This window comes from Zonotrichia albicollis, chromosome 8 (assembly GCF_047830755.1).
Source record: "Zonotrichia albicollis isolate bZonAlb1 chromosome 8, bZonAlb1.hap1, whole genome shotgun sequence".
NCBI lineage: Eukaryota > Metazoa > Chordata > Aves > Passeriformes > Passerellidae > Zonotrichia > Zonotrichia albicollis.
Window position 1 is genome coordinate 18,923,072 of NC_133826.1, and position 11,243 is coordinate 18,934,314.

The window sequence follows — 11,243 nt, forward strand, 5'->3', positions numbered from 1 at the left end:
TCTTTCCAGAAATAATTCCAGAGTGCACACTCACAGCACACACTGAAATTGAACCATAAAATCTGTTTTTGCAAGTATAAGTGCAAAAGAGATATTTAGAGTCCAGATGCAATTCCTATTACATGGTATGAGAATTTCTCTCTAAACCCACTGAAAATTGAATCAGGTCCCTTAATTATCATATAAAGTGAGTGTTGGTATGGCTGAAAGAGCATATATAAACTATAATTTGTTTCTTGATCACCCAGATAAATACATGGCATTTATAATCTTTGACTTATTTGGGGTTGTGTTTTCTCTTTTTCCCCACTTCCCTTTTTTCAAGTATCTCCAAGATTTTTCCTCCTCTTCTTACACCTGTGTGTCTAGAAGTGTTTAGAGCCAAGACTAAAATAAACCCACAGTATAAGTGAATGATTTTTCAGCTCATTATGCTTCTGTGAGTTTTTAATGATTTTCAGATAGACTATTGTGATTAACTCTCATCTAAAATTAAACATGTCAATAAAAACAAAACATCAATATATTAAACAAAGACTGTTCCATAAGGAGTGCAAAAATATGGCACATGGTCATTACTTTCTTCTATAGCTGTCCAAAAATATTCATCCCCTTTGTAAAATTTTTTAAATTTTAGCACTGTAATCAGTACCTTTGATCATGGTTCTAAGGCCATCTTGCAGAACTCAGGTCCAAAGTGTGAGCAGCTTTTAAATACTTTTTTTAACTTTTACTTTCATCCTGAAGGGTTTTTTTTCCTGTATCTGTTCTGAGGTTCTGTGATACCTTTGTATATCAAAAAAGAGACGTTGTCACCAACAGATAAAAGTCCATGTAGCACCCTGTTAGTGTACCTCTACATAGCTGAGTTTAAATAGGGCAAGAGCCATAATGGTAATTCAGATTCCTCAGCCACACAGAAGGAAATCAATAATGCTAATCTGTCAACCTACATCCAGCTTTTCTAGGCTGATTACTTTAAAGGGATGGCAGACTTTGATCATTCGGAGTGACTCTGTGTAATATTGTGAATCTTAGCACACAGTAAAGAAGTCAAAATACAAAAATTCAACACTTCTTTCCCTTTGGGTTATAGACCAACATTTCTATAACTCTGTCTGTAACTTGGTCTCAGTTGTAACTATTCTGACTGCTCTCAGCAAAAGGTGGTATCAGTTGCAGCTGCCTTTGGTCTATAGTCATTGATTTCCAGCATGGATTAAAAAAAAAAAAATAGAAGGCATATTTCACTCAAATATGGAAGCTTTGGGAATTTTTTTTAAGTCAAAAGATGTTCTTGTAAAAAGAACTATGAGACTAAAGTTATACAGCATTAACCTACAGCATAAGACATTCAGTTCAAGTCCCACTTCAGAGTTAAATCCAGAGTTGGATTCTAGATCTTCATGGAGAATTGACTTCCCAACTACTCAGCTAGTAAGGCAAATTCCATTTAAAACCCAACAAATATGCACTTAAGAAGAAAAGAGTAGTCTTGATTAGAAAGAATAAATAGGAAACAGGACACCTGCTTAAGTCACTGCCTTACTCAGAGAAAAAACTGACCAAGATGCTTTATTTAGCAGTGTGCTTTCTCCCTCTCTGACAGATTCCATTTTTTATCTTGGACTTTTCTGTCTAGAAGTGTTTGTCATACAGTAAGAAAATAAAAACTCTGATCGGGAAAAAAGATACTTTGATCATGATCTAGTATGCTGATCAGCTCTAATATGAAAGAAACCATACAGAGACTTACCACAGTAGAAAGGCAGGGAAAGGAGCTGTGACATACAAACATACAGCAAGTATCAATAGCCCAAAAGAAATTTTTACTTCTGAGGCTCAATATTGCTTTCACATTACAATAAAAGTTTTTAAAATAAAGTAGTTACCTCATCAGCCAAGTCCTAACTGGCAAAATATTTCACATTTAAATGTGGAAGGGTTTGTTTGTTGTTGGGTTTGGGTTTTTTTCTTTTTAAATGAAAATACTATTTCACACCTTTTCCCCAATGTGTGTGAAACCATAAGTTGATCTCATATAAGAGAAAACTTTGTCAAGGTAAGTAGAACCATCCCTACTAATGGTCTTATTCCCAATGCATCAACTCCACAGTGTTGCTCTCTGCCTGGCATTAAATCAAATTCAACTGTCGTTGCAGACTGGAGAAGGAAATTGAGGCTCTGGAAAGACAAGAAATGGAAGTCTCAGCTAGGGAAGAAGCAATTTTAAAGAAACTGAAGTCTATTGAGAAAACAACAGAAGACATAATAAAGGTTAGTGCTATATTATTCCAGAAATAGCAATTATTACTCAATCATCATCATCTCCAGGGAAAGGGGAACTAGCTGGATCCCATGAGTGGTCATGAGCTTTTGCCTGAAGTGACAACAGTTCAAACATGAGAGGGGTCAAGATGTTACATTGTTTAAGGGCTCCTGTCTCCATCTGCTTATTTATGGGGGTGGGGGAGCCATTTCTATCTTTACTCATCTACCGCACATCTCTAAAAACAGCACTGCCACTGACACCAGCAGCTTTGCATCTCAGCCAGAGACAGAAAACGTACAGACCAGGTACTGAGGCTGGTCTGCTCATGCTCCTTCAGCTGATGTGCCCAGCTAAACTGCTGATCTTGGAGAGCATCATGCTCTCCACCAAGTCCCTGACAGAGTTCATTATGTATCTTAATGTTATCAGCCATTAGTCTTTCTCAAAAGGTAATTTTAATATTTTTAAATAATCTTAAACCATCTCAAAAATACAGTGATTAAACTAAACTTCAGTTCTCCAGCTGTTCTTACATACACTCACACATTCTCTGAAGCTACACAGGGAGATCAGTAAAACAGGAAAGCCAAAGTAGGACCTGTAAAAAAACCTTTGATGACAACGAGGTTGGGCCACAGTGGGAGGCTAGGTCACTGTTTAACACTTCATAGTATTTTTGTCCTTCCCTGTGTGACTTGGAAATCATAGTGGCAAAAGACCACAAATTTCACTCTTACTTTCTCTGCTCCAACTGAGCATATTTCACTTTCAGCCACTTCTCTGTATGAAGCTATGCACAATAAAAGGTTAAAACTATCAGGGAAACCAAAGCACTGTCTAGTCAACATCTTTAAAGTAACTATCACATTCATTGTTAATGGTTCTCTTTCCCACCTAGTCTGTGAAGACTGAAAAAGCTGGATTTGAAAAAGGTACGTTTAGCCAAAAGAATATATTTTAAAAGGTTCTTGTAGAACTAAGTTAAAACATATTAATGCTTTGTGGATCTGTGGATCTTTACTCAGAGGCAGCAGACTACATATATGCCAGCATTCCTGACCTTCCCAAGTATTTCAGACCTTCTGCACTGAGAAGCACAGCACATGCTGACATGGATGATGAAGAAAAGAGAAAAGGTACTGCTAATTAGTAACTCCAGAAGGTGTCAACATGTACAAGGGCTTCCTATATATTGAATCTAACATACTTTAAGCAAAGAATAGACATTACAGATATGAGACATTTGTTCTTATTTAAACTATGTTGCCAGTTAGGTCATCAAAACTGAAAGGTGAGACAGTGGTGTAAAGTAAGTGCCACTGAGAATAACTCTTTTCACCACTGACACTTCTTTCCAGCACTTCATTCTTCTGCCTAAGTAAGTACAGACTCCCTTCATATCATTCATTTCTCATTTTCTGTCTGCACTTACAGCTGCTGGGTAGCCAGCAGTAGTCAGGCTATTTCCCAACTACTACAAAGCCTTCTAACCCTTCAGAGTGCCCAAGACTCTCTGGCATTGCAGCATGTGGAGCTCTTCAGCTGCTATTGCCCAGCATAACACCAGGGGCCAAGATTAAATCTGAATTTCTCAGTCTATCATGTAATTAAAACTTTCTCAACAGCTGATTCTTCCTCACAGAATGAAAATACTTTTTTCCACAGGATAAAAGGGGATATCCAAAATGAGAATCTAATATATGGGTTGTGTATGTGATAACTTCACATATTTAATAATTCATTCTGACAGTTTTTCTCTATCACTGTCAGAAGTCCTACATTTCTTGCAGCTACTGCATTACCAGTTTAAGCACTTGTTTCTTTCAACAGCATTGTTTGCCATGGAAATAAAGGTTGAAAAAGACATGAAGACTGGAGAAAACACAGTGTTATCAACAATACCTCTTCCCTCAAAAGAGTTTAAAGAGACAGGAATTAAAGTCTATGATGATGGCAGGAAGTCAGTCTATGCAGTGTCGTCAAATGGGACCACAACACAAAATGGGATGGATGAACTTGCTCCTGTTGAAGTGGAAGACCTGCTACGGCAGGCAACTGAAAAAAATTCTCAGTCTCCCACAGAGTACCATGAACCTGTCTTTGCAAACAAATTCTGCAGGCCAGTAACTCCTCAGAAAGACAAATTAATCCCAGGACCAAAATTAGAAGGCACTGACAAAAGAGAGACAAATAGATTTAGCAATCATCAGACAGCGTTCTCCTCCAAAACAGAGCCCTTTATGCAGCAAAATAAAGAGAATGGCCTTGATCTTCCAAAGGTCATACAACCAAAGTCTCCCTCTCCCGTAATTTCTCATACAGAGAAGAAAGTGCACACTAATCCTGACAACAGGATGATTCATAATGAAGAAAGAAATGCTGCACATGAGGAATTAAAACCTTACCAGGATACAAGGGAAAAACATAGTGAGACAAGGTTTTTAAATCCCTGTCATGCTAATGCAGCATCCCCTGCACCTCAGGACGAGGAAGATGTTCGGTACAACATTGTGCAGGCTGTCCCTTGTTACGTGGATGAATCGGAGCCGGTGACGATGGTGTTCATGGGTTACCAGCGCGTTGACGATGACGACGCAGAAGCAAACCAAGAGCTGTCCCCGTACGATGGGGTCATCCGTGCAGAACTCGTTATCATTGATGACGATGATGAAGACGACAGCAAATCTGAGAAACCAGCCTATCACCCCATAGGCCATTACAGTCAAGTTTATCAGCCACCAAACAGGAAAACCACAGAAGCCCAACAGACAAACCCTATGAGCAGTCTGGGTGCAAGCCTGAACAAGGTACCCCACAAAAATTCCATCTCCCTGCAAGAACAAGAGGAACGCTTAAGCTCACCAACACACCACACTCATCTGCACAGCCAGATGTCTGGAGATGGTACAGAAGATCCCTCACTAACAGGTAACAGAAAAGGAAAATCATGTCATTGCTGCTCACTCATGTAGCAAATTGATATTGCTCTTATCTGCCGGCAACTGTATCCCTTCGTATATTTTTGGATTGTTTCAGACTAATAAGCTATTAATATTTTTTTTGCTCTTCTTTGTTAACAAATACCAATCTACATTTTGGATCTGTTGAATTATTTTGTCTTCAGCAATGCACTAGTTACCATATCAAAATTTGGAAAATAAACTATTACAGAAATGCCATTCCTATAACCTTGAAAGATTAAAAGTGGTTCTCTTTCGAGTTCCATTAATGCTACCAAAATTAGCAGAATTAGTTTTCATTTCTTGCAGGTAACTAATAGCATTGCTACTTAACAATTCCTCTTCCCTCACTGGCATGTTTTTTCTACCTGTTTGCATTCCAACTACTTCCTAGACCATCTAACTTACTCCTTCAATAAGAAAGACTGCTTAATAATCAGCTTTACTTTGTATTTTTAAGGAATCAACATTGCCAACATTGTCTTAGTGTTTATGCAAGTTCTAACATTTTTCCATTAACCCAAGTTAGATGTTTTTATAGCTTCTGAAAGATAATGAAAGTTTTCATCACTACACACTGTTAGTTCAGTAATCCACAGAGTTATTTTTAATGACTTTTATATTCTATAAATACATAAATATATCTATTTCTTACTATAAAGTTTTATAATAAAAGTCTGAAAGCAGTAGCAGAATCTTCCAGAAACATAGAAAACTCTTCTTTATGATTATGTTGCACTTTAACACATACAATTAGACTCCATTTAGGTATACTTACAGAGCAGCAGATTGCAGACTAGTCACATTCCACTTGAAGCAAAGAACACTCTGGTTGAATTACAGGAAGATCAGGGGTCCTGATGCCACATTCTCTCCTCCAGAGAATGTGCAGCAAAAATGTAAATTTGACTCTGGCTAAAGCTGAACTGACAGCCCAGGAATTCTTTAGACTACATGTAAAGCCAGGAAAGAGGATGATCTTTGGATCATGTAAGACCTTTCAAGTATTTTTGCATCAGTAGGCAGTGATTGGGAAGAACTGTTCAGCAAGTAAGGCTCTCAGCTTTTAAGAGTATCAACATCGTGGAGTCATGCACACAAAAGCCAGAAACATTCCAGCAATGCTGCCCATCCTTCCTGATCAATAAGGCCACTACACTTTTCCATTACCTTTGCTTTCCTCAAACCCCCATCCTGCCATCTCTGTACTTCCCTGTGTTCTCCAGCATCAAGAGCTGCCGCCATGAGTTTTTATACCAGCAACTGGAAGCAGAAGTAGTTAGTACAGGTAAAATAAACCCCTCCAGAATCTGCTCCAGCCCATTATGTTTTGGGTAAGGTCCTTAATTCCCACATCACATAAGTATAGGATAACAGAAAAGGGTCACTTATAACTATCCCACCAATAAGAAAGTAGCCAATTGGGAAAAATAAATCCCAGCTAAATTAAAAGTAGTTTGGCAATTGCCTCAAAAATTCCCCCAGTCAGCACTGCCTCCAAGTGAGTATCTTCATGCCTAGTAAAATTTGAAGCTAAGCCATACTCTTCTTTAGCCCTCCACTTATTTATTGCCACTCCCTGGGACATTTTTGATCACTGGAAAAAGCCAGGAAGTGACTCAATCTTTCCCAAGCAGACCTGTAATCCTACTGAGATATCTAAAAGAGAAACAAAACCAGGAAAGCCTCTCAATCTGGAACAATGTAATTATACAGAGCTGTTTCTTAGAGAAATATATTGTTTTCAAAGCAGTCACTGATGCCCACCCTAGCAGGTTCACCCTAAACACCACTAGAGAAAAGAGTGGAGTCTATTTTTAGTAGCTCATCATTAATTAAACTAAAACAACAAACAGTAAAACGAAAAACAAATCCTCTTGGAAACTAAAGTTTTGAGAAGCACTTGCAGCATTTAAACATTAAACAAGCACTGGGGACTCTGAAAGACAATGGAAAACAAAGAAGCATAGGACAGACCAGCATGATGACCTCTTACATAAGAATTTTTCTTTAGGAAAGAGATGAACCTTCAGAACAAGTTACTGAATCAGTTAGCAATGGCCAAGGACAAGGAGGCAGAGGCATTGTTCCATGTGCCAATCTGTATAGAGACAGATCAGATTAAATTAGGAGCTTTTCATGCCCACAATCTTACAAAGATGTAGGACATACATTTCCACATAGCAGCAATTTTCCTTCTCCAACAAGCTCCCTTCTTGACCTATATCTCAAAGTATGTGCCCTCAGAAAACCAGAGGGCAGAGATACAGAGAAAAGGATGACAACTCTATAATTGGTATACCAGTATTTGCATTATTAGGGCTTATTTTCTTCTTCAAATTTCTGGGAAATTAATTCAAGTGCAAATGTTTTGAAGATGCAATACTCGTTAGGGAAATGAAAAGTCCTTGGGAGGGAACATAGGCTAGACATAGCGAAATGAATAAGGAAATGCAAAACTACAGCTGAATAAGCAGCAAAACATACTGACAGTGTGGAACAGGCTCTCATGGGACACGAAGGTCCAAGGCTTTTGGCAGCTAGCTAGTCTAGATGAGCTTTTTTTTTCCTACCACTGGAAGCTTTGCAACCTTCAAAAAACACAATGGAGACAGCTCCATTTGCGTGGAAGAAAGCGGAAAAATATGAAAATCCTTTTTAATGAAGATTCACGCACACCCTCTGTTCCTGTAATGTATAGAACAAGACAAAAACAGACTATGAGCTAGAAGTGAGGCATCAAACTGACTGTTCTCAAACCATGACCAGAGCCTGAATCCTTCAGAATTCCTCAGCCTGTAAAAAGTACATAGTGTCTTTTGTAAGAGCTAAGGTTAACATCAGTGGCTCTATGATATAAAGTTACACTCAGACGCTTATATGATTTGCATCAACTTCAGCATTCAAAACATAACATGAGCTGGACACTTGCTGACACATGTAAATCAAGTAAACAGCTGCTTTGACCCCTCGTGTCTCAGCAGAGTGCAGGAATGAGACACTATTTTTGGGAACTCTTCAAACTAGCAGGTCAGAGTAAGGGAGATTATTCAACAATGTGCTGGAGGGAGGCTTTTACATATCAAACAACAGCATTATATTGCTGTTCCAAAAATAACCTTAACATTAAATCATTGGCCTTTTGCTGTCCCTTTCAAACTTACCCCATTATACCCAGTAACAGACAATAGCCATACTGATGTTTATACAGGTGCTGTTACTGCATCAGATGAAATCAGGAACATGACTAACTCCCACTCTGACTCACAACACCGGGAAGAAAGGAAAGTTTTCTCTGAGCATCATCGAAAAGGAAAAGGTTTCCAAATAGTTACAGCTCCCACTGAGGAGTTTAGTTTAAACAAAGAGTTTGTTTAATTATTCATGTGTCCTTTTAATCTGTCAGCATTCAGTCAAGGGCAAAACCAACTCTGTGTTAGTGAAGGTAACAGACAAAACAGAAGGTAGCTGTGCTAATTTTTAAATAGCAATTATAGAGTGATTTCTAAATATACTCAATTTATTGCAAAATTACCAGAACTAACACCTTCTACTGATTTCTTTCTATAACACTAAAACAATGCTTATTCTGCTGGATTAACCACCGGAGGTATGTGTATTTTTCATTTTTCTAAATAAGGAGATTTTGCTTCAGAATCAGAAAGAAAGACTTAAAATACAATGGCTTTGTTTATTTTTGCAGCTCTGAGGATGAGAATGGCAAAGCTGGGGAAAAAAGTCCTTTAACAGCTGTAATGAAATGGAAGTAGAAATTACCCCTCAAAGCAGATAAAGCTAAGAAGACTTTCCTCCACATACTTTTTCTGGATCATAATGCTTGTTTTGCTACTCTGTTTCATGGGCTATTTTGCCCTCTGCATAACGCAATGGACTTTAACAGACTTTCAGATTTGACCAACTGCCACATGCACACACATCACACATGGATTTTGTTAAAAGTAGTGGGAAGTTACCTAAGGCCATAAATGCAGTGTATATACAAGTATGAAGACGTGCATACCGGTTTTGACAATCAGAATTATGCCGTTGCTGTATACACAGGGCAGATAAACACCTATCTCCATGGAACTTCATGGGACATGGTTTCACATTAAAGTGTGCCAATCTATCTGATTTTGACTGAAAATGCTGTTCCAGCATTCTTTTTGTAAAAGCATTGGTTAATAAAAAGCAAAATGTGAGAGAGGAACAGGAAGACATGTAAATATAAAACATGCTTTCCTATTATACTACCTTGGATGAAATGTAAAGCATTCCTTTTTAAGTGACAGCAGAACAAACAAAAAATAATTAAGCCAGCACATTGAAATATTTAGCATCCTTCTAGATCTCCACAGTCCATTCACCCATCTGTGTTACATCTGACAGTGTAGCCATCCCCACAGCCTGCTCTCTTCACCATCCCACAAACATGCTGCCCACTCACGACCTCACAGATCAATCCTGTGCATAATATGAACAGCCTGACCTCCTGAGCATGGTTTCACCTCCCAGCCTGCTGAGAAAGCTCCTTGCATTTCCAAGAAACTGGTTGCCAGACAGGCAGTGCTGTCCATCAAAAAATCCAACCAAACAAAAAACAATACAAACAAACAAACTCCCATCAACAGAAAAAAACTCCAATGGCCACACTGTTTAGGTTTCAGTGGGCTGGGGAGCCTCCCACCAGAAATGCTGAGTTGCCAGTAGCTTGTTCTGCAGCTGAATACAAAGATCTGTTACAGGTGCAGCCACTGCTGGGCACAGTTCTCCAGCAAGTTTCAAGGCTCCTACCAAAAAACAGGTTAATTCTTTCCACATGGTAGAGGATGTAAGGGCCCTAAAAACAGGTTCAATCACACCTGGAGAAATCACATCCAAGTCAGATTTTCCAGTACATAGTTCTTGGGGAGAAGTGCCTCATAGCACACTACACCATTATACTCAAATCAGTACAACAGCTTTAATTCACTAGGCCTTAGCCTCAATTTGTAACACTAAACAAATAAAGCTCATTTTGTTATATTTGGTATAGCTGACTCTAATTATGCACCAGTAAATAAAACAAAAACACTAATTTTTCGCTGGTCTTCTTTTCAAAGCAGGAAACTGAAGTTACTACCTCATACTGAGGCACGATGGTAGTAATTGACTGATTTGTAGCCTCTAAACTTTTGGTGGCTCCCAGTCTGATGTGGGTAATAATCTCAAATTTTAAGTCTTGTCAGAAATGGTTACCTGGAGAGTGGAATAGTAAATAAGAACAAATAAATTTTATTATAGTACACTTCCTCTATGTCTATCCTCTTGTTTTTTGCTGGTTTATAGTGTTTTTTTTTTCCTTACACTTCTTCTGTCATTTGCTGGTTGTGCAAGCAAAGGCTTCAACCTCAACTCCTAAGGATACACCAAAAAATGAGAGCAGGTGATTGATAGGAAGCAGTCACAAACAATTGCTGTAACAGAAGTAGATAGCTATGGACACTCATCCTCTGCTCCCCCAACAACCTGTACTATTAAACTTGAATAATATGGAAAAGGGAGCAACTATCATCACAATACTGGTCAAAGTACTTTAAAGGAAACACTAGAAACCTTTGTGCTTCTGGAAAGTAAGAATGTTTATCATCTGATTGCTACAGCTCCAGAGCATTCCTGCAACCTGTATCAACAAGAACAGAAATACAAAGGGGCAAAACATCTTTTCAAATGTCAGTAGAGATGCCATGCAAAACTAATTCATCATTAAAGCCAAGTGATTTCTAAGGCCCCACGAGACAAAAGTCTCTCAGAAGCACAGCTGAAGCTGCAGTCCTTATGTGCAGTATCCTTTGTGTGGGATGATTGTCATAAACAGCTGGTTCAGAGTGATGCAGCTTTGTGGTTCACATTATGTGAAGTCGCTTTTGCACAGCACAAGGAAGACCAGCCGAAGCTAGACAGTGGTTGAACTAGGCCAGGTAGGAACTAAACCAGGTGGCTCCAAGCATGTTCTGAAGAATTTGTCCTCT

At 38.6% G+C, this 11,243-nt stretch overlaps 1 protein-coding gene across 1 annotated transcript in view; it reads left to right on the top strand.

Annotated features, from left to right (window-relative positions):
- Window positions 1-10,519, top strand: part of PALMD (palmdelphin) — a 43,776-nt gene extending 33,257 nt beyond the window's left edge. The window contains exons 5-9 of the mRNA XM_005482052.3: window positions 2,163-2,277; window positions 3,171-3,204; window positions 3,298-3,408; window positions 4,103-5,200; window positions 8,936-10,519. Coding sequence (XP_005482109.2) covers window positions 2,163-2,277; window positions 3,171-3,204; window positions 3,298-3,408; window positions 4,103-5,200; window positions 8,936-8,979 — 1,402 coding nt within the window. The 3' untranslated portion in view covers window positions 8,980-10,519. The remainder of the gene's footprint in view (window positions 1-2,162; window positions 2,278-3,170; window positions 3,205-3,297; window positions 3,409-4,102; window positions 5,201-8,935) is intronic.
- The last annotated feature ends 724 nt before the right edge of the window (window positions 10,520-11,243 follow it).